The sequence below is a fragment of the Cavia porcellus genome, unplaced genomic scaffold, assembly GCF_034190915.1.
Source record: "Cavia porcellus strain 051 isolate PalLab524CR breed Dunkin Hartley unplaced genomic scaffold, mCavPor4.1 scaffold_26, whole genome shotgun sequence".
NCBI lineage: Eukaryota > Metazoa > Chordata > Mammalia > Rodentia > Caviidae > Cavia > Cavia porcellus.
In genome coordinates, this window is record NW_026947509.1 from 28,290,048 (window position 1) to 28,311,567 (window position 21,520).

General features: G+C 44.3%; 2 protein-coding genes across 2 annotated transcripts; both read right to left on the bottom strand.

Moving 5' to 3' along the window:
* Positions 1–14,014: 14,014 nt before the first annotated feature.
* Positions 14,015–15,124, bottom strand: LOC101788547 (olfactory receptor 9S13-like). The gene is made up of 2 exons (XM_013157304.3): positions 15,035–15,124; positions 14,015–14,983 (listed from the first exon to the last, which is right to left on the bottom strand). Exons 1-2 carry the CDS (start codon positions 15,122–15,124, stop codon positions 14,015–14,017), a joined length of 1,059 nt encoding a protein of 352 aa, XP_013012758.3.
* A 4,465-nt stretch (positions 15,125–19,589) lies between these two features.
* Positions 19,590–20,571, bottom strand: LOC100735570 (olfactory receptor 9S13-like). Its single transcript, XM_003474376.2, has one exon. It carries the CDS (start codon positions 20,538–20,540, stop codon positions 19,590–19,592), a length of 951 nt encoding a protein of 316 aa, XP_003474424.2. The 5' UTR covers positions 20,541–20,571.
* Positions 20,572–21,520: the final 949 nt, after the last annotated feature.

A 21,520-nucleotide genomic window follows, 5' to 3' on the forward strand; every position in this document is an offset into this window, starting at 1 on the left:
GGCCCCGAGCTAGGCCAGCTGTGCAGAGAGGACAGTGAGGGAGGGCCATTCACCACCACACAGTCCTGCCTCACTGAGCATGTGGATCACCCATGCATGCTGCCCACGGACCCAGAGGCTGACATTTACCTGGTTCTCCTTCCTGCTGAGCTCTTTCCATCCCTGAGTTGGGGCAGTATCTGCAGTTTACTGAACTCATGAATGTGCACTGTTCCCTCCCAGAATATGGACTGAGTGTGTTCTGGGGTGAAATAGGTGTGCAGAGCTGAGGCCCCCTCCTTGCAGGAGAGCACTAGGGCCTTCCTGTGCCTGCCTCTGAGGAGGTGCCCTCTCCCCCAGAGGGAGGCTCCTCAGCAGTGCCGCTGTGCTCTGTCCCATCCCACACTGCCCATGCCTCAGCTCCTGGATCCTGGCTCAGGACACGATGAGAGGATCCCTGCCACCAAGCCTGGAGCAGGCACTGTCCATCTGCAGGCTGGACGCAGAGCAGTGAGCTGTGCTCCTGGGCTCAGTCAGGGCCTCTGTCGGCTCCCTCAGAGGACCCTCAGTCACACAGCGGCAACTCTGGCACTGATGCTCGGCCACCTTGGGGGTGCAGCTGCCTCCTCAAGGAAAATGGGGGCTTCCTGCCAATGTCCAGATGCTGGACACCTCATAGGGAGAGAACGTCCAGGCAGCAGACAGTGTCCCAACAGAATGGGGAAATGCACACGCCCTGCCAGACCTCACTGCCATCTCTGTCCCCAGATTGCCATCTGCTAGGACTTGGGAAGAAATTCTAAAATCTGGAAACACATCTGGGATACTCTCAATTCTTTTCTCTTCTCTGTCCTTATCATGGCACAGACAGAGCAGCAGTCACTGCCTGGGCTCCATGTGCAACCTTTCTGGTCTCCAGGGGCAGTCATGATGTGGCTGAGCTGAGGGCCCTGTGCCTTATCATGGCACAGACAGAGCAGCAGTCACTGCCTGGGCTCCATGTGCAACCTTTCTGGTCTCCAGAGGCTGTCATGATGTGGCTGAGCTGAGGGCCCTGGCTTCTCCTTGCTGTTGCAGGACCAACGAGAGGCCCTGGGGTATGTGGCTAAGAAGTTGTTTCTCCTCACCTGTCCAAGGCCTGTCCAGAGCCCAGCCTCACATGGTACCTGGTGCCCTTAGGAGCCCCTCTGTCCTCGGCAGTCCCATGAACATTGTGGGTACTGCAGTGACTCTCAATGAAATGTCTTTGTGGGCATCACCTTGACTATTTCTCTTCACACTCACATGGTGTTGGTTTTGGTAGAAACTACATATGCCACCTCAGCGGTGAATTGAAAATATGTGAAATGTCATCCCCAAAGCAGTTCACTGACTGACACTATGGGAGCGATAGGCAAGGACATCTCAAGCTTGGAGCAGACACAGTGACATTACAGCTCCAGCAGATGGAGCAGATGCCCATGGGCTGAGGAGGATGCCCTGCTGCTCCAGAGTGGGTGACCTCATCGTGATGGGCACCTGTCCTCACTTTGGCTTTGCCCCTCGAGTGAGCCATGTGGTCCTGAGCCAGCAGTGTCCCCCTGGTTGGCAAGCAGATTAGAATTAGGAGCTGCTGCCCCCTTGCAGGCAGAAGTGGAACCTGAGATGCCGGGGGGGGGGGGGGCACCGAGTCTCTGTGCTCAGGATTCCAGCCAGGGAGCAGCTCACAGGTGCCAAGGCCAGACTTGCCCAGAGGAGAGTGCTCCCTGCTGTGCCTGCTGGGAGCAGCTCTCAGCGCTCCCCCCCCCCCCACAGGGCTGCTGTCTTCTACACTGGTGACCTATTCCCTGCACATGTGACCTGAGGTGTGTGCGCCTTACCTTCTCTAGGTGAAAGTCAGGACTCCCCGAGGCCACACGGCTGCTCCTGGGCTCTCAAGGTGGCCTGCTCTGGCCTTTTTTGTGCTGCAGATAATGAACAAAATGGACAGTTTAGTCCTAGTTTGTGGACCAGGAAGTGACGGGGGCAGAGGTGTGCACCTATGGTCTACTGAGAACCTGGCTCTGTGTCTTGGATTTTGCTTCTTTATGGAAGAGGCAGGGTGGGTTCTGCCTCCTATCTTGTCCCATCAGGCAGGCAGTGTATCAAGGCACCTGCCCTGGAGGTCACATTGCTGGAAAGGTTCTCTGCACCACGTAGTACTGGGACTTGGGGCCTCTGGTGACCAATTATGGAGTCTTGGGACATCTGCTCTGCTCTGGGACTCCAGTTACCTGGGCTGTAGGAGCTGCAGTGCTGTGGCCAATTTTCATGTCTTCATCCTTCCCTCCCAGGGTGTGGTGGGAGGACTGAGTTTCTCAGGGACCCAGGGAGACCGTGAGGAGCACACCGCACACAGCTCAGAGTGACCTCATGTCCGGTGTCCCCTGTTACACTGGTCACCCTGGAGTGGGGTGCAGTGGGACATCCCGGCCCATATGCTCCCTCTTGTACTCCATGCTGCTGTGAGGAAGATGGTGTGGACAGCAGCAAAGCCCAGGCTGCCCAGTATCAACACTGTCGGCACAGGCCACAGACCCTGGCCAATCTTCACTCCTGAGCACACTTAAGAAGTTGGATGAGCTCACCTCTAACCCACTTTCTGATCTGTCCACTTTGTTGTTCTAAAATGTCTAACAGTCCTCGTCTCTCTTGGTAAAAATAAAAACAAATATGTATATATCTGAAACTTCAAGAAAATCAGCAGATATGAAATGAAGAGAAAATGCTTCTCTCACACCCAGCGACGCCTCTTTCCAGAGTGTCAGCTGAGTGTGTGTCCTTAGCGTAGGCTCTGTTACCACATTCACAAGTCCGCAGTAGATGGCGGCTTGACCGCAGGCCATGGGGAGCTGCTCGGCAAGTGCATGGACCGGAGCCCAAGGCCTCCTGTGACCCTCACACTTGGGTAAAGTGTGTGCTCCTTCTCCATTGCTCTTCTAATGGAGTTCAGCGTCTTCTTTCCCATTTATGAGATTTGATATGACACACCCTCTCGACTCATATTGTCATCTAGGTCTCAGATGCAGCAATATTCTGGGGTGGGACCCTAGAGAGGTGATTTGATCCTGAGGACACTCACCTCGCCAATGAACAGGCCCACCAGTGAGCTCTCAGCTGGATGGGTAATTATTGGGGGGCCCACTCAGATGCCTGCTTTTGGAAGTATGTGCTGTTGCCAGCTCTGTGTCTCCATCTCTCTATGTCTCTCTGTGTGTCTCTGTCTCTGTCTCTTTAATTTTCTCACGCCAGTGAGATGATGTGATATTTGTGTGTGTGTGTCTGATTTATTTCACTTAGCATTATGGCCTCAAGGTCTATTCATTTAGCTATAAATGTCTCCATTTATCTTTCTTTATGGCTAAGTAAAACTCCATTACATAAGAAAACCACATCCTTTTTATCCATTCATCGGTTGGTGGGCATTTGGATTGCTTGTAAAATTTAGCTATTACAAGCTGTGCCATTATAAAGAAGGGTGGGCACATACTGCTGTGGCATGATGCTTTTAGTATGTCTAGAAAGATATGCAGAAGGGGAATAGCTGAGTCGAATAGGAAAACTAGTCCTAGTTTTTGAGGAATCTCCACACTGATTTCCACAGTGATTACACCAGTCTATACTCCCACCAGCAGTGGAGTTGCATCTCTTTTCCCCACAAACCCGCCAGTATTTGTTTTTGTTTGCTTGATGACAATCATTCTTTCTGGAGTGAGATGGAATCTAAGGGTACTTTTAATTGCATGTCTTGAATGATCAGTGCTGTTGAAATTCTTTTCATTTATTTATTTGCTGTTTGTGCTTCTTCTTTTGAGAAATGTCTGTTTGTCTCAGATGCCCATTTTTGGATTAGATCTATGAATTTGGAAGGTCTGATTTTTTTCAGTTCTTTATATGTTCCACATATGTTTCTTTGTCTGAGGAACAGCTGGCATAGCTTTTTTCCTGATGTGTGCATTGTCTTTTCATCCTGTTGGGTGTTTCCTTTGGGTGTGAAAGTTTTTTAATAAGATGGGATCCCAGTTGTTGATTCTTTGTGATATTTCCTGTGTGAGTGAGGTTTTGTTCATAAAGTCTTTGGCTATAGCAATGTCACCCACAGTGCTACCTATTCTATCTTCTTGCAGATGTAGTGTTTCTGTTTTAGTATTTAGATATCTGACCCATTTTTATTTTAGTTTAGTGCATGATGATAGACATAGTCTAGTTTTAGACTTGGACATGTGGAAAGTCATTTTTTCAGCACCATTTATTAAAAATGCTATTCTTATTACGGTGGATATATTTGTTTCTTTTGTCTAAGATCAAGTGGCTGAGTGCACTTGGAGTTGTTTCTGCCTCTTGTAATCTGTTCCACTGCTCCTTAGGTCTATTTTTTGTCAGTACCATGCTGTTTTTATCACAGTAGCTCTGTAGTATAATTTCAAACCAGGGATTGTGATGCCCTGTTTTGCTTTTGCTGCCCAGAATTACTTTTGCTATTCTAGGTCTCTTTTGGTTCCAAATGAATTTTAGGGCTGTTTTCTCTAGTTCTGTGAGGTATGCTAACATTATTTTGATTGGGATTGCATTACATCTGTATAGCAGTTTTAGGAGTATGACCACTTTCACTACGTTGGTTCTTCCTAACCAAAAGCAAGGGACATCTTTCCATTTTCTGATATTCTCTTTGATTTCCTTTCCAGAGTATGTAGTTTTCAATGTAAAGTTCTTTTACTTCCATATTAGATTGATTCCTAAGTATTTTTTTCCCAATGCTATAGTAAAAGCTGTTGTTTCCCTAATTTCTCTCTGTGAGTTTGTTATTCATGTACTGGAATGCTATTGATTTTTGAGTTTTGACTTTGTATCCAACTACTCTACTAAATCTGCTCATTAAGTCTAGAAGTCTTTTGGTGGAGGTTTTTGGATCTTCTATGCAGAGTGCCATGTCATCTGCAAATAATTAACTTTTTCCTTTCTTATCATTATTCCTTTTATTTCTTTCTCATGTCTAATTTCTTTTTCCAATGTTTACAGAACTATATTGCATAGGAGTGATGATAGTGAACATCTTTGTCTTGTTCCTGATTTTAGAGTGAAAACTTCCAGTTTTTGACTATTTAGCATGAGGTTAGCTGTTGGTTTGTCATGGATGGCTCTTGTCAGATTGAGATAAAGTTCATCTACTTCTGTAGAATTTTTATCATGAGTGGGTGTTAGACTTTGTCAAATTCTTTTTCTGTCTATTGAGTTTATCATGCAATTTTGGTTTGTGCTCTGTTGATGTGATATATTACAGTAACTGATTTGCATATGTTGAGCCATCCCTGCCTAACTGAAACAAATCCCACTTGGTTGTGGTGTGTAATCTTGATGATTTGCTGCATTCTGTTTGCTACTCTATTACTGAGGATTTCTGTATCCATATTCATTATGGAGATTGGCCTGTAGCTCTCTTTTTGATTGAATCCTTCTCTAGTTTTGGTATCAAGGTAATACTTGTATCCAGGAATGAGTTTGGGAGTATTGTTTCAGTTTTTATTTCACTGAAGAGTTTTGAGGAGTAATGGCATTAGATCCTCTCTAAATTTCTTGCAGAACTCAGCTGTGCAAACTTTAAAATCTAGGCTTTTCGTTGTTGGTAGGTTTTCAATTAGATTTTCAATTTTACTGGATGATATTGGGTTATTTAGAAGTTTTGTATCTTCTTGATTTACCTTTGGTAAATCACATGTATCTAGGAATCTGTCCATTTCATCTGTGCTTTCCATCCTATTAGAATAAAGTTTCTCAAAGTAAGTATTGAGAATCTTCTAGATTTCTATAGGTTTTGTTGTGAATTCATCCTTTTTGTTCCTAATTGCATGGATTTGCTTCTTTTTTGTTGATATAGTTGGCTAAGGGTTTATCAGTTTTGTTTAATCTTCTCAGGAACCAACTCTTTGATTAATTGATTTTTGTATTGTTTTCTTAGACTTAAATGCATTAATTTCTGTTCCAATCCTTATAATTTCTTCCCTTGTACAGCTTTTGGGCTTGACATGTTCTTTTTGTTGAAATTTGAGGTCAACATTAGGTTGTTTATTTGAGATTGTTCTGTTTTCCTGATGTGGGGTTATATCCCTGTTGTTGGGGTTCTACAAGCAAAGGGAAAATAAAGGGTCATGCACACTAAGGGTTAGCTAAATGGCTGCTGCCCGACCAGCCTAAGCAATTAGCTTTTATTGAGGTAAAGGACAAAGAAACTAAAATTACACATGCTTAGGTTATACAAGTTGTTTTCTTCTTGTCCTTACAGGACCTCAAGTTTTTACCTTGGGGTAAGGATGATGTTTCAAGGCCTGCATTTTTCCCATAACATTGTTGACAGGATGTGTACAGCACAAAATGGAGTCAGTGTGGCCCCTCTACATCTCCTCCTCCTTTTTATAATTTAGGCTTTCTTACCATATTAGAAGCCAGCATTTTAGGTATGAACATTTTGCATAGGGGTGGGATGCATTGAACAAGGCATCCCATACCAATTAAGCAGATAAGGACCAGTATCACCAAAAAGAAACATTTGTTTTAGCCAATTGATATCTGGTAACCATAATCCAGGATAGTACCCTTGGGACACATGTATCTGTTTGGTAAGTTCTTGTAAATCATGAAATTTCCCATTGATGGATTTACTTTCATCAGACAAATTAAAACAGCACATTTGAGCAATCTCATTACATCCACGATGATGCAATAGAAGTAGATAATCAGTTGCAGCATGATTATCTAAAATCGCTCGTCACTGCTTACTTTGTTCTTTGTTTATAACACCAAAGCTGTAGAAGTACATGCATTAACATTGCAACTGTCCCAGGCTTCCAGGGCAGGCACACCAACCAAAGAAATACCTAAAACATAAATTTCTGTTTTGGTTAATAGGCTAATATAAAAGTCCCCACATAAGTCAGTGAGACTAGTTGTAGACCGTTTGGTGTGAGACAGTGTAAATTCAGGAGAAGTCAACAGTATAGTAAAGGGATTAAGGTAGCATTTTTTGTTATAAGTTTGCAGAGATAGTCTTCCCATGAGAAAAACCATCCATCAGGGAGAAGAACATGTCCATGTCCATACAATACTGGCTCATAACTAGAACAATTCAAGTACTATTAGAAAGGCAAAGATATTGAGTAGTACAATTTTCAATATGAGCACATGAGGCAGATGAAGTTGCTATATATGGAGTAAACATTTAAACAGCATTATCAGGTTTTTAAAGGGTGAGAGTGCCCTGATTTGGATAGTCAGCATAGGAATAGTGGAGAAAATGGTGTAGTTTCTTAGAGAGGTAGGGTCCTTGCATACCAAAATCAAACTTTTGAGCAAGACAGAAATGAGAGACATTAGCTATTTTTGCCCATTGAACCCAAATATTGTATTAGAATCTTTCTTGGAGGTTGTGGGACTCTAAAGTCCCCATGGTGGGTTGCAAAACACATAGCAATAGAATACAAACAAGCATTAAAGAGTTCATTGTCAGTTTGGTAAATACTACTGCAAGAAGCTTTTCAGCAGTGGGCTCCTCTTCAGATGCATGGAGCACGTCTTGTGCAGACTGGATCAGCACCTTTATATCACCCCAACTCACTGGCTGAGAAGTTGTCATCCTGGCTCACTTCTGAGGTGGCCGGGTTTGATTCAGGGAGAGGTGAAAATGTAGAATTGGGTTGTGCAGCCTGTGGTGCCAACTCATTCCGTGCAGGGCAAATGCAACAAGCAGGAATCCACACAGAGCCTGTTGGGTATAACATAGAAGGATCCCCTCCTCCCCACAGGTCAGCAGGGGCACCGGCTCCCTCCAGCCTGGATCTGGGGGCATTTTGAATGAAGTGGATCTCGGGGCATTTTGAATGAAATGGAACCAGCATAGTCAGCCAGAGCAACTTGAAGAGAAACGTTAAAGGACAGCAGAAAGGAGAAGTCAGTTTTGTAAGTGGTAAAATAAAATCGGTGAGATCAGTTCCAAGGAGTAGAAGTGCAGGAGTATGTCCTCGAGAGGTAAGAGTAGAAATAGTATTGATAATGGGAAATAAAAACTACCAGGTCACTGGGGTAAATGTAACCATTCAACAATAAATACCTTACTGCTCTGGATGGCAAAAAGAACCCCTGAGACAAAGAGGATGAATGAAAAATGAGTAAGGGGAGAGGGCAGTCCTTCAGGATTCGATCCATTATAACTGTGGTGAGTGTGTGAGCAACACTCTGAAGGGTCTGTCCATAGAGAAGGAGAGTCAGAGATCATGTCAGCAGGATGTGTGACTCTGTAAAGCACTGAATAAAGGAGCTAACTATTGAGTGGTCAAAGGAAAATAGGGTCTTACGCAATTAAGATAGAGACAGCAGAAGCCGCACAGTTGGGAGCCCCTGGAAGTCAGCCATGTGGTGTTCCATCTGTTCGATGGCCAAAGGTTGTGACAGCATCCCGGCAGAGATAGCAGGTGTGCAGGACAGAGATAGGAGCTCGAGGGTCCTCATGCAGCAGTTTGCCTATCTTTTCCCAATCCTCCATAATGAACACGCCTCCCTCAGGATGCCAAGCACAATAATCATGAATTTCTTGCAAAAGTTGTACAAAATTACACTCAGGGAGCCCATGGCCCACCTTTTTTAAGGAAAAAAAAAAAAAAAAACAGTTCTACCTTATGTTTCTGCTGCACTTCGGACAGGGAATTTCCCATGGCTTTCCTGGAGATTTTCTGAAGCAAATGAAGTAGACGTGTTGGGGTCTGTGTTCCACCCCAGAAACACACAAAGGCAAGTCACCCTCCACACAGATGTCTCTGCTGTCGAGTCCCTGTTCGGGTGCCAGATGTTGGGGTTCTGCAAGCAAAGGGAAAATGAAGGGTTGCACACACTAAGGGTCAGGAAAATGGTTGCTGCCTGGCCAGCCTAAGCAAGTAGCTTTTATTGAGAAAAAGAACAAAGAAACTCAAATTGCGCATGCTTATATTATATAATTTGTTTGCTTCTTGACCTTAAAGAACCTCATGTTTTTATGTTGGGGTGTGGGCGATGTTTCAAGGCCTGTACTTTTCCCCATAACATTGTCGACCAGATGTATCCGGGACAAAATGGAGTCAGGGTGGCCTCTCTATACACTGCAAATTTTCCTCATAGAACTGTTTGCATTGCATCCCACAAGTTCTAGAATATTGTATTGGCATTATTGTTTAGTTGTAGATACTGTTTAATTTCTTCTTCTTCTTTTTTTTTAATTTTATTTAAGGAGAAAAGAAAAAAAAAGCAGGGAAAGGGTACAAGTTATACAGATTTACAGAAAAAAAAATGAACAGTAGGAAATCGCTAGTTAATGGATTACATATTGTCATCTTAGAAATAACTGTTCAAGTCACAAAATTAAAGCTTGTAAAGTGGACATTCCAACAATGATACTGCAAACAGTTCTGTTCACTGATCCAATAAAACTCTGTGATATCATTTTCTATCTTATACACTTAAATATACATGCAGTTATATAGTTTGGAGCACTTTCTTTTCCTCTCTTTTGTACCATGACTATTACACATTTTGGGTTTCATTGCTCCCACAGTTCTTATTACTTTTTTGGAAGAGAGTAAAACCAAATGTGACAGAACAGAATCGGTCAAGTCAAAAGGGTGGACATAATAGATAATGTAAAAACATAATACAAGGTGATCAACAATGGTTACCATAATGCCTCCCGCTGTCTCTAATAGAATTGCCTATATCGTTAGTTATAATACATTTGAACAAAACAGTAAAGAATAAAACTGACAAAACCAAAAACATTGGAGACATTGTAGGTCTTCAAAAGTAGATAAAAGTCAACAAGAATGGGCGTCATAATGAATCTCATTATCTTCACTGCTGATGCCTAAACTTTCGAACCTGATACTATCCAGCAAAACAGAATAGGGGAACATCAGTTAAAAACCAGATGGTGAGAGTAATACAGGGCTTTAAATCAAGGTAATGAAAAGTCAAAGTGGGTTACTATAATATATCCTGCTATTTTTTCCTTTAATTAAAAGGATTAATTTCTTCTTTAATTTCATCTGTGACTCATTTGTTGTTCAGTAGGATGTTATTTATGTCCATGTATTTATGGAGTGTTTTGGTTTCTTTTTTCACTGACTTCTAATTGCAGTGTACTATGGTCAGATAATATGCATGGGATAATCCTAATATATTTGCATTTACTTAAATATGTTCTATGAGCCAATATGTGGTCTATTTGGGGAACATCCCATGTGCAGCTGAGAGGAATGCGTACCCTATGTTGTATGGTGGAACACTCTGTAGACATTGATAAAATTCATTTGTTCACAGGTTTGGTTCGGTTCTATATTTCTTCATTGATTTTTTTGTCTAGTTGATCTATCTATCTGTGATGATGGGATGTTAAGATCCCCTATTCCAATTGTGTTAGTGATTATTTGATTTTTCATGTCCATTTACATTTGTTTCATTTCGTTTGCTGCATGTATATTTATGATTGTAATCTCATCTTCTTGGCTATGGAGAGGCCAAGTGTGAGAGGACAGGGTGGTCACACAATGTCCCTCTGGTCCCCAAATCCTTCTAGTAGGCTCCACCTCCCAAAGCTTACTAATGGCACAACTAGTGGACCAAGCCTCCAACACAATCATCATAGGTGGACATTCTAGATATGAACTGCAGAGATCACAGAGTAATTTCATGGGATTTTTTTCTGGGATTGTAGCTATACATCGAGATGGAAATAACTGACAACTGACAATGTTATATATACTTTCCCATTTATTTAGTTTCTGTTTAATTTGTTCCAACAGCATTTTGTAGTTTCCTCATAGGATTATTATATATATATTTTGTAAGATTCTCAACTAAGCTCTCAATTGTGGTGGCACTAACACAATTGGTAGTTTTGTTATAATTTCAAATGGTACTTGTTCATTGCTAATGCATATAAAAGTATTCACATTTTCCATATTAACATTGTAAACTTACTGTACTTGTTTATTAATTCTAGTCAGCAATTCTTTTGTCATTTCTTTTGATTTAAATGACAAGATCTTTTGCTTCACTTCCAAACTGAATACATTTTATTAACTGCTTTTTGTCTTGTTTCATTATGATAACTTCCACTAGGATGAGACCAGAAGTGAAAGGAGACGGATATCTGTCCTTATCCTTGGCTATTCTGCTTTATTTTCTTCACTGAGTCTTTGTGTATTTTGCCCGTCTACATTAATAATTTCCATAAGAAAAGAATATTGGACTCTACTTGCCACAAGTCATTTGGAATTTGATTGTCCCTGGTTAGCAACTGTATCATATTCAAATCTTCCTTATTCTTCACTTACCTGCCAGAATTTCTCTCAGCATGATGGAACCACCACTCTATCAGACCATTTTCTTCATCTCTCCTCATTCTGATTAGTGTGTTAAATCCCGTGACATTTAAAAACGTGTAATTCCTCATTGTTATTGAGTCCTACTAATTTTCAAAAGTGTTTCTTCACCACTTGGGAATCTTTTTACACTTTTCTACACATATGTGACAACAGTTTAGGTTACTGCAATTCTGAAAGGAGTTTTAATTGTGACAGGACATGTTCCTTTCCTTTTCCCTGCTCTCATCGTCTCAAAGTTCTTTGGATGTTTTATGTCATGGTCCATATAATTGTAAAATCATTTTGTTCAGAATTAGAAAAATCTGCTCACGTAGAAAACCATTGAGTTTATATACTAACTTCAAAATGATGATCTTCATGGATTGACCACTACCTTAATCCACGAACATAGTATATCCTATTTACTCAGGACTCTTTGATGTCCCCCCAAAACTTTACAATTTATATTTTTTCTAAATTATCTAGGGAAGTATATATTTTTTGTATTAGCTCTTAGATGGTTATAGCTCTAATTGATTTTTGCTATTTTGCCTGTAAAACTAACTGGTTTTTTTTAAAGTGTACTCTATTTTAATTATGACATTTAGTAATTTCTCGTGTTATAATGTGAGGATATACAAATAGTCTAAAAAAATAAAAAGAATCTAGAAACATATCCATGTGTACATGGAGACTGGTTAATGACAAAATTGGCTTGGTAGAAAGTTATTTCTACCAAGTTGTTGGTAGAAAGCAATTATTTTTATGAATGATCAACTGATATATGGCAAAAAGAATAAGATGAAGAAAAATAAAATTTGACATTACTTCAAACTAGATGTGAAAATTTATTTCAAATGAATTTTCATTCATTGTAGGAAATGATAAAAAACTGAATTCTTTAATGCAAATGGAAGACTGTGGCTATTGTAGACAGAGATTTTAAGATGACACAGGAATTCTCTAACCATAAACAGGCTGATGAAGTTAATTTTAAGACTTATGCTCTTTAAAAATACCAGATATCATTAGACAGTGAAAATACAAGTCACAAGATGAAGAAGATATGTGAAAATTACTTAATCTACCAAGTGGTCAGAACCCAAATATGTGAAGAACTCTTGCAAACCAACAAGAAAAAGATTGAGGACACAGTTCCAAAAAAATGTAAACAGTAAAACCATCACCAAAAGAACATTTAAATGACCACTAAATAAATGAAAAAAGGGTAGCACTGAGTAGCCAGTATAGACACCCAAGACAGGATCTGCCTAAGTGACTAAAATAATTTTGGCAGAACTTACAGATATTAACTCATGTGTACCCCATTACCAAGACATCACAGTCCTATGAATTTATATCACAATTTCATACATATGAAAGACAATAATGAAAAAAAATGTCATGTCTCTTAGGAGGGGGATAATGTTACTCTCCTACATTGCAAAGCTGTGTGGTGAGGGAAATCAGGGAATTGTCATTACATACAGTCACATGGATGTACCTCACACACATGCTTGAGAGTAGGGACAAGTCCTGTGCCCTACTCACAGAATGTTCCTGGTGGGCAGTGGGAAACCTGGTCAAGGATTAATGTGATAGAAAATTGTTGGTGGGTGCATGGAGGACCTGGTGCCATCAGTATCATTTTCTTAAGTGGTGTATGGGCGAACCCCTTGAGTTGTGCATTTGTGATTTAATGTTTTCCAAATGTATAGTACTGCTTTAACGTCAGACTCACTCTTACAAGACAGAGGCATCTTTCACAAATCTGGGCCACTGATTGTTGCTTACCTTAGGGAATGTTTGTTTATAGATTTAAATTGTTATTTTAAACATTTTTTGGGGAAGCTGATACAGATTTGAGTTGAAAGAGAGAAAAAGTGGAGTTAAAAGTCCCTTTAAATTGACCATAAAAGAGGACACCAGAAGATGGCTAGCCTTGCACCTTGCTGGAATCAGGGAGGGAATGGATATGTGAATGTTGCTGATTTTAATTTTTTTTCAAAATTGGATCATAAATTTAAAAAAGCTCCAAAATCTATTTCCTTTCATAGGAAAAACAACAACAACAACAAAACCCCTCTGATTTCCAACAAATGAAACCACTTCTTTGGCTTTGGTTAAAATTAGGTACAATAAATTTAAATGACTATACATGCATATATTACTCTAGCAGAATGTGGTTTAAATTCTGCTCCACCTCTGAAAGAGTATTTTTCCTTCTTTTCTTTTCTTTTTTATTTTTCTCTTTTCTTTTTTTTTTCTTTCATTTTCTTTTTGTCTTTTGGATACAGTATTTTGGTTTGCAGTTCAGATCTACTTGAACTCACTTAGTGGCCTGGGCTGGCCTCGAATTCACAGCGATCCGGCTGCCCCAGCCTCCCTGGTGCTGGGCTTGCAGGTATGTGCCACCACACCCTGCTAGATAAACATTTTTCTGAAGTTAAACAACATGGCTTGTTCCTCTCACTAAATATCTGGTTCAAAAAATGCTTACAAGAAATGTTGGAGGATGAATGGAAAAAAGGAAAAAGAGAATATATGAAAGAAGAAAGGAGATATGAATAAAAGAATTCCTCAACCAAGAGTGTCTTCCCTTCATCTGAAGGACACATCTCTCACTGGCCACCCCTTCATGGGGCTACCCGTCTCTGTCCCAGCCTCCGCAGGGCATCCTTTACATCCTGATTCCGCAGGCTGTAGATGAGGGGATTGAGCATCGGGATGACCTGGGTGTAGAAGATGGAGACCACCTTGCCCTGCTCCATGGACTCCACTGCCCCTGGCTGTGCATACATGACAAACACAGTCCCATAAAACAGGCACACAGCAGTGAGGTGGGAGCCACAGGTGGAGAAGATCTTTTGTCTCCCTGACCCTGAGCGCATCCTGAGAATGGTCACTGTGATGTAGCCATAGGAGATGAGGACCACAAGAGTGGTGCCCACGATAATGAGCCCACAGATGGCAAACATGACCAGCTCATTGAGAGCCGTGTCAGCACAAGCGAGCTGCAGCAGTGGGGGCACATCACAGAAGAAGTGGTTGATGCGGTTGGAGCTGCAGAAGGGGAGCTGGAACGTGAGGCTGGTCTGCACAATGGAGTTGAGGCAGCCTCCACAGTAGGTGCCAAGCATTAGGCAGGTGCATTTGCCAGGGCACATGGTCACAGGGTATTGTAGGGGGCTGCAGATGGCCATGAAGCGATCATAGGCCATCACTGCCAATAGAAAGCCCTCAGTGGTAACCAGCAAAGAGAAGAAGAAGAACTGGGTTGCACAACCTCCAAAACTGATGACTTTGGTGGCAGAGAAGAAGTTGACCAGGGCATTTGGGGCAATGACAGATGAGTAGCAGAGGTCCAGGAAGGACAGGTTTTTGAGGAAGAAGTACATAGGGGAGTGCAGGCGGGCATCCAGGGTGATGACGACGATCATGGTGAGGTTGCCCAGCACAGTAATAATGTACAAGACCAGGAACAGAGCAAAGAGTAGGGCCTGGGTCTCCACACCTCCCCTGAACCCCACCAGCACAAACTCCTGCCAGAGCACCACAGAGAGGTTCCCATGTCTGTGGACCATCAGGGCCTTGGGCTGGGTCAGCTATGCAGAGAGGACAGTGGAGGCAGTGAGAGGGTGTAGGTCATCTATCACATGTTCTATGACACCTGGTGACCTGTCGGCACCATGCGGTCCATCCAAGTTGATGCCATCAGGTCCCGTGCTCCCTTTGGAGATGAGCATGCCAAGGCCTAAAGGTGAAATTTCCTTTGACTTACTTAAGTCATGAATATGTCCTTTGTAGATATCTGAGCTGAGCTATGGAGGAGATAAAGAAGCATCCCAAGCTAAGGGAGAGTCCACATAAGGGCAAGGGTAGAACGTCCCTCCCATGCTGGCCTCTGGTAGACCAGAATTCTCAGTGCTCAGATGTACTCTAAGCTTCTGTGCATCTGGCTCTTGTGTCTGATTCTGCACTTCTCAGGCCTTATCTCCACCTACCCTGATTTGGCAATCGTGGTGAAGACCTTCAGCCACCAGGACTCGGGCTGAGTGCTATCAAACCTCTAGATGAGACAAAGAGCAAATTCCAGACCTTCCCTCTGTCTCTGTGCCCTATCAGGTGGGGAGACCCTGATTTCCAGCTCCACATCTCTGATTCTAAGACTGGACCTCAGTGGAGCTCAATTTCCAAGCTCTCTACCTTCCTGAGGGCTTCAGAGTCTTCCTGCCATGTACATATGACAGACTTCTCATGGGGTTGGGAAGAATGAGCCCTACAACCTGTTCATAAGCTGTGGGGCTGGTGCTGTGACACATTTGGGAAGTGTACATCCTTCCTGCCTCCTCACAGTGGGAATTTAGATGGGTTTTGCTCTTACCTATTGAAAACCCATTGTCATCTTTTCAGTCAAGTGTGGCCATTCCTGATCATTTTCTCCTTCTTTCTGTCACTGCATAGACAATGCAGCAGTATCTGCAGAGGGGATGCCTCTGAACCTCTGCTGGTCAGCAGGATGCAGCCATGCTGGCTGGGGAGAGAATGGGTCTGCTTTGTATCCTTCTGAGGGGTTCCAGGGTGGCACTGCTGGAATGGGTCCTGCTGCTGCACAGCTCTACCCCTCCAGGCTCATGGTGGCACACGGGACCTGGAGCAGGGCTGGCTGTCTTCCTGATACACTAAGTAGTCAGATGTAAGGGTTTAAATGAAATTGTGTTGTGTGCATCACTCTTGCCAATTCCTCTTGATATAAATTTATTGGTTGTAACAACTCTGATCACAGATTTTATTCATTGACTTGTGTGGGAAGAGGGACAGGCAGGGTCTCCCCAGCTTGCAGTCGTGCCCATCTGTGGATGATCCTCCAGCCATGGCCTGAGGCAGGCACTGTGCCCCTAGGGAGCTGGGTGACTCTCACTGTCATGGGTCCCCTGTCCTTACTGTTCTCCCTGCCCTCCCATGTATAGTGTGGCCCTATGTGAGCAGCGTCACCCTCACCTGTGAGCTGGTAGAAATAGGAGGTGAAGCAGAGTCAAAGCCTTGGTTAGCGAGGTGCCCTAGGGTTTGTTTGCAAGCTCAGGATTCTGGTTCAGAGGTGCAAACCTCACTGACCTGGCATCGAAGTGAAGGTTGGACAAAAAGGGTAAGGGCTCAACCTTACCCTGAAAGCAAGCCCGAGGGCTACTGCACAGAGCTTTGCTGCCCCTGTATGCACAGGGACTCCTCTTTCCTAGAAGATGACAGCCCGAGGTGCCGATTTTACCTTTAAGAACTCCACCCAGGATGCACAGCCATCACATCCTCTCCAAGTGCCTGTGCCCCAAGCCTGCTCTGTGCCGAGGATTCTGAGGTGGACACCAAGGGCTTCGGGCTCCTGTGCAGTTCAACACAGAGTCCTGAGAAAAGGTGTGAGGTGGCCTGGGCAGAGCTCAGCACCTGGGGTCCCAGTGAGAATCCTGGTGAGCTCTTCTGGAAGCAGTGAATTCCTGGGTGTCTGTGGAATGAGGGAGACAGGGCTGTCTCCCCTCTCCTCCTCTTCTGCCCCTATCACCTGGGCAGCTTGTAGACGCTCTGTACTTGGGTCTGACTGAGGGGAGGATTCTTTGCAGCTGGCAGGACCGGGACTGGATGCCTCCAGTGGCCAATTAGGGAGGCTCTGGCTTCTGCCCTTGGCTGGGACTGCAACTCCCTGAGTCCTAGGAGCTGCAGGGCTGTGGCCAATCTTTGTTTCATCATCTTCCCTACTATAGGGAGGCAGGAAGCCTGATTTCCTCAGCTACTAGGGCAGAGGACGGTCAGCAGCCCTCCATGCTCCATGGAGTTCCTCAGGGTGCTCTCTGGGTCACAGATATCACCAGCACCCCACAGATTCAGTGCCACCTGTTTTAATGTTCCCTGACATTCTGTTCCACAAAGGAAAATTTCATCTTAAAATCCATGGGGCTTCTTAAGAGACACCAAACTATCAGAACAGCTTGTAACAGAACAATAAACTTGAAGATCTAATGCTTATTGTTTTCAAAACATCTTGCAGGTTATACAAAACAAAATATCATGGTACTGGTATTAAGAGAGACATATAGATCAGCAGAATAAAATAAGAGCACCTGGAAATAACTCCTGATATGCATGATCATGTGAGGTTCCACAAGGCTGTCAAGACCATTTAATTTGAAAGGACAATTTCTTCAACAAGCTGTGCTTCAGAAACTAGATATGCACATGGAAAATATTGTACTTGGGTCTTTTGGATGCCATATACAAAACCTGGCTCAAAATTGATTAAAGTCCTAGACAGAAAATCTCTGAATGTAGAACTCCTAGAAGAAAATAAGGGAAAGATTCATGACATGAGTTTGGGCAACGATATTGTGGGTATGACACCAAAAGGATAGACAACAAACAAAACACTGATAAAGAGAACTATGGTATAAACCTAAAAATTTCTGCAAAGCAAAGTAAATAAGAAAAGTGGAGAGTCAAGTTGCCCAATGGGAGAGTTAGGATAATTCTACTTTTGTTAAAGAAAAACAAAATTTTTCCTGTATCCAATTTGAGATTGTGTTTGAGACAAAGATACAGCTTTTTTCAAGCCTTATATGTGCGTGTCCACGCATCTGTACAGATATGCAGAGATGAAGGTGGAGATGGAAGAAGAGACCATGGCTTTGGCACCAGAAGAGAAAGTATTTGTTGATCTAGGTCACACATTGGGGGACTCATTGGTGCAAAGAGTAATTTATATCAGATGTACATGAAGTACTATAGCAAACAGTAACTATATTTTGGAGATCTCAGTGCTGGGGCAGGATGGGTAGAAGAGAGGAGATGAAATCTGGAGAATGTTTAGAGAGATAACTGGGCAGGAGCACTTACATTCTCTTCCCACAGATGTCCAGAGAAGGGAGAGCAGGAAGACTGAGGATGGCTATTAGAGACATCGACCTCCCCACAGGAAGAGCACAGTACCCTCGTGCTGACCATGCAGTGGTTAGCTCTAGCAAAGAGACATGCATGAAGGAAGCCACAGGACTTGAGTCTAGGGTGTGAGTTAGGCATGGGCATGGGTGTGGAGTGCAGAGGTTTATCCTGGCTGTGGATCCGACCTCGAAGGCAGTGCTGGACAGAATGGGGTCAGCACAAGAACTGAATACCAAGAAATGATGCTATTCTTTCCCCGCTCTTTTCTATGCTAAATATACCACAGCTTCAACTCCAACTTCATCAGGGAGAGAGCACCACTTGCCATGGCCAAGAACAACCTGGCTAAGGAACTAGGAGGGACAAAAGGGGAAAGAACAGTAGGGAAAAGCAAAGAAGCACAAATGGGTTACACTCTTAGTGTCTTTTAGTTCATTAAAAAACAAGGTGTTTGCGAATATTGACTGGAGAAATTTTTATGTTGATGTTTTGTACCCTGAGCAACTACTTTAAAGATAATGTGTAGTATATTAACTATTGTTATTCTATTATCATTTTGTTATGAAAATATGTTTTAACTTTTTTTTCCATAAAAAAGAGCAACCAGGCTGGGTTAGATGGGTTTGGGGGCCAGGAAGCCCCACGGTGGGGGCTGAGCAGATGTCAGAGCGCCCAGGGTCTGACAGGCTGTCAAGTGGCAGCAGGGACACCGTGCTGCCCTGCAGGACTCACGGTGTCAGGAACACAGAGCAGCAGGTGCAGCCAGTGTGTTGAAGGGAGAAAGAAGCTGCCTTGCATGAGGCACAGTGGCCCATGCCACGTGAGGGTGTCACATGTTAATTTCTAAGTGTCCCTCTGTAGGGCGCTCAGTGTAGGGTTTCCTAGAGGCACTGATATTAGATCCAGTGGTGAGGAAAAGGGGAGACACCTGGAAGGTGAAACCCTTCTATCTGAACCGGAGGATGCCGACATTGGTTCCCATATCGAGGGCTCTGTGATCAATCTCAGCTCAATGTGTTACCAGAGGGGATGGGATTCGGTTTGTTCTATTCCTGGACCATCACTTCTGTGGTTAAAAAGACTTCCATTTGGTAAAAGTCTGGTTAATGACATGCTTTGAGGAAGCAGAGAAGCTGGATGGAAGGATGGGAAGAAGTAAGAAAAATCGTAGTTGAGCAAGGTTCATTCAGAACCCACATACTGTTTCTGTGACATACGGTGAAACATTCAGTGCCCTCCCCTCTATCCCCAGATCCTCCAGGACAGTGTGTTCTCTAGCTACTCTCTTCACCGGGTCACCCATCTCTGTCCCAGCCTCCACAGGGCATCCTTCACGTCCTTGTTCCGCAGGCTGTAGATGAGGGGATTGAGCATTGGGATGACCTCGGTGTAGAAGATGGAGACCACCTTGCCCTGCTCTGTGGACTCCACATCCCCTGGCTGTGCATAAATGACAATGAGGGTTCCATAAAACAGGCACACAGCTGTGAGGTGGGAGCCACAGGTGGAAAAGACCTTTTGTGCTCTGGATCCTGAATGCATCATGAGGACAGTCACTGTAATGTAACCGTAGGACACCAGGACAGTTACTATAGCACCCACAGCAATGGACCCACAGAGGCCAAACATGACCAGCTCATTGAGAGCCGTGTCAGCACAAGCCAGGTGCAGCAGGGGGGACACATCACAGAAGAAGTGGTTGACATGGTTGGAGCTGCAGAAGGGGAGCTGGAACGTGAGGCTGGTCTGCACAATGGAGTTGAGGCAGCCTCCACAGTAGGAGCCCAGCACAAGGCGGGCACACATCATGGAGGACATGGTCACAGGGTAACGCAAGGGACTGCAGATGGCCATGAAGCGGTCATAGGCCATCACGGCTAACAGGAAAGCCTCAGTAGTACCAAGAAAGGAGAAGAAAAACAACTGGGTGGCACATCCTGCAAAGCTGATGACCTTAGAGGATGAGAAGAAGTTGTTCAGGGCTCTGGGTGCAAAAACAGATGAGTAGCAGAGGTCCAGGAAGGACAGGTTCTTGAGGAAGAAGTACATGGGGGAGTGCAGGCGGGCATCCAGGGTGATGACGACGATCATGGTGAGGTTGCCCACGATGGTCATCACATACAGGGCCAGGAAGACAGCAAAGAGCAGGGCCTGGGTCTCCACACCTCCCTTGAACCCCTCCAGCACAAACTCCCTCCAGGGACCAGCTGAGACGTTCTCAGGTTTGTGCATTATCATGGCCTCAAGTCTGACAACTGTGGAGAGAGAATGAGGGAGGCAGTGGCAAACAGGAGCTCACGGCCCCACATTCACACCTCACATGGGGCAGAAGGACCCTTAGGGGCAAGGGTGCTCACTGGCCAGGAAGCCATTAGGGCCTCTGTTCTTCCAGATGAGATCTGAAATGGGACATTGTCTCTGATTTACTTAAATCCTGAGTCTGGGCTGAGGGCCTGCTGGCTACAAGACTGAGTCATGCTCTGAGGATGTGATGAGGAGTCCAGAGCTGGGTGGTTGTCAGTGACAGGCATCATGATGTCCCTGTGCCTGCTTCTCACCAGCTGCTCTCCTGTCCTCAGGCATGCTTCTGGAAAGGAGCACTGGCCTCCCGGATGCCTCCCAATCACCCCAGATGTTGCTTCTCACTCCCTAATGTGCAAATGGTGGTGAGCACCTCCTGTACCAGACCTTGAGTGGTGTCATCACTCCACATCCCTACCAGACACACTCTGGGGTTAAATCCTGCCCATGCTGGGAAGAAGTCTCTGTCCTTTCTGCTGAAGCACTGAGCTTGACCACTGCAGCTGTGTTCTGAACCTGGACTGCAGTGACTTTCAGCCTATAGTGATCCTGCCTCTTGGAGGACATCAGGGACTTCCTGCAGGTCCCTACAAGTCACTCAGGTCATGGGGAGACTGGGGCTCAGCCTGGCGCTGTGAGAAACCTCAGGGCTGTTCCCTGAGCGCTGGGGAGGTGCAGGAGCCCCACCCTGCAGCCTCTGCTGGATGTGTTCGCTGCTCTTCTCTGAGTTGGGGCTGGAGGGGGCCTGGCTCTTTCCCTTTAGATGGCAGACATTGGAGGGCTCTGCCCTGACCAGCACCCAGCTCCCATCCCTTTCTCCTCCCTGTCTCTGCTCAGCACAGATGTGCAAGGGTGTCCCAGAGGGTGAGCCTGATCTTCTGGTGGTCATCAAGAGGGAGTTAGGAGCTGCTGAGTGG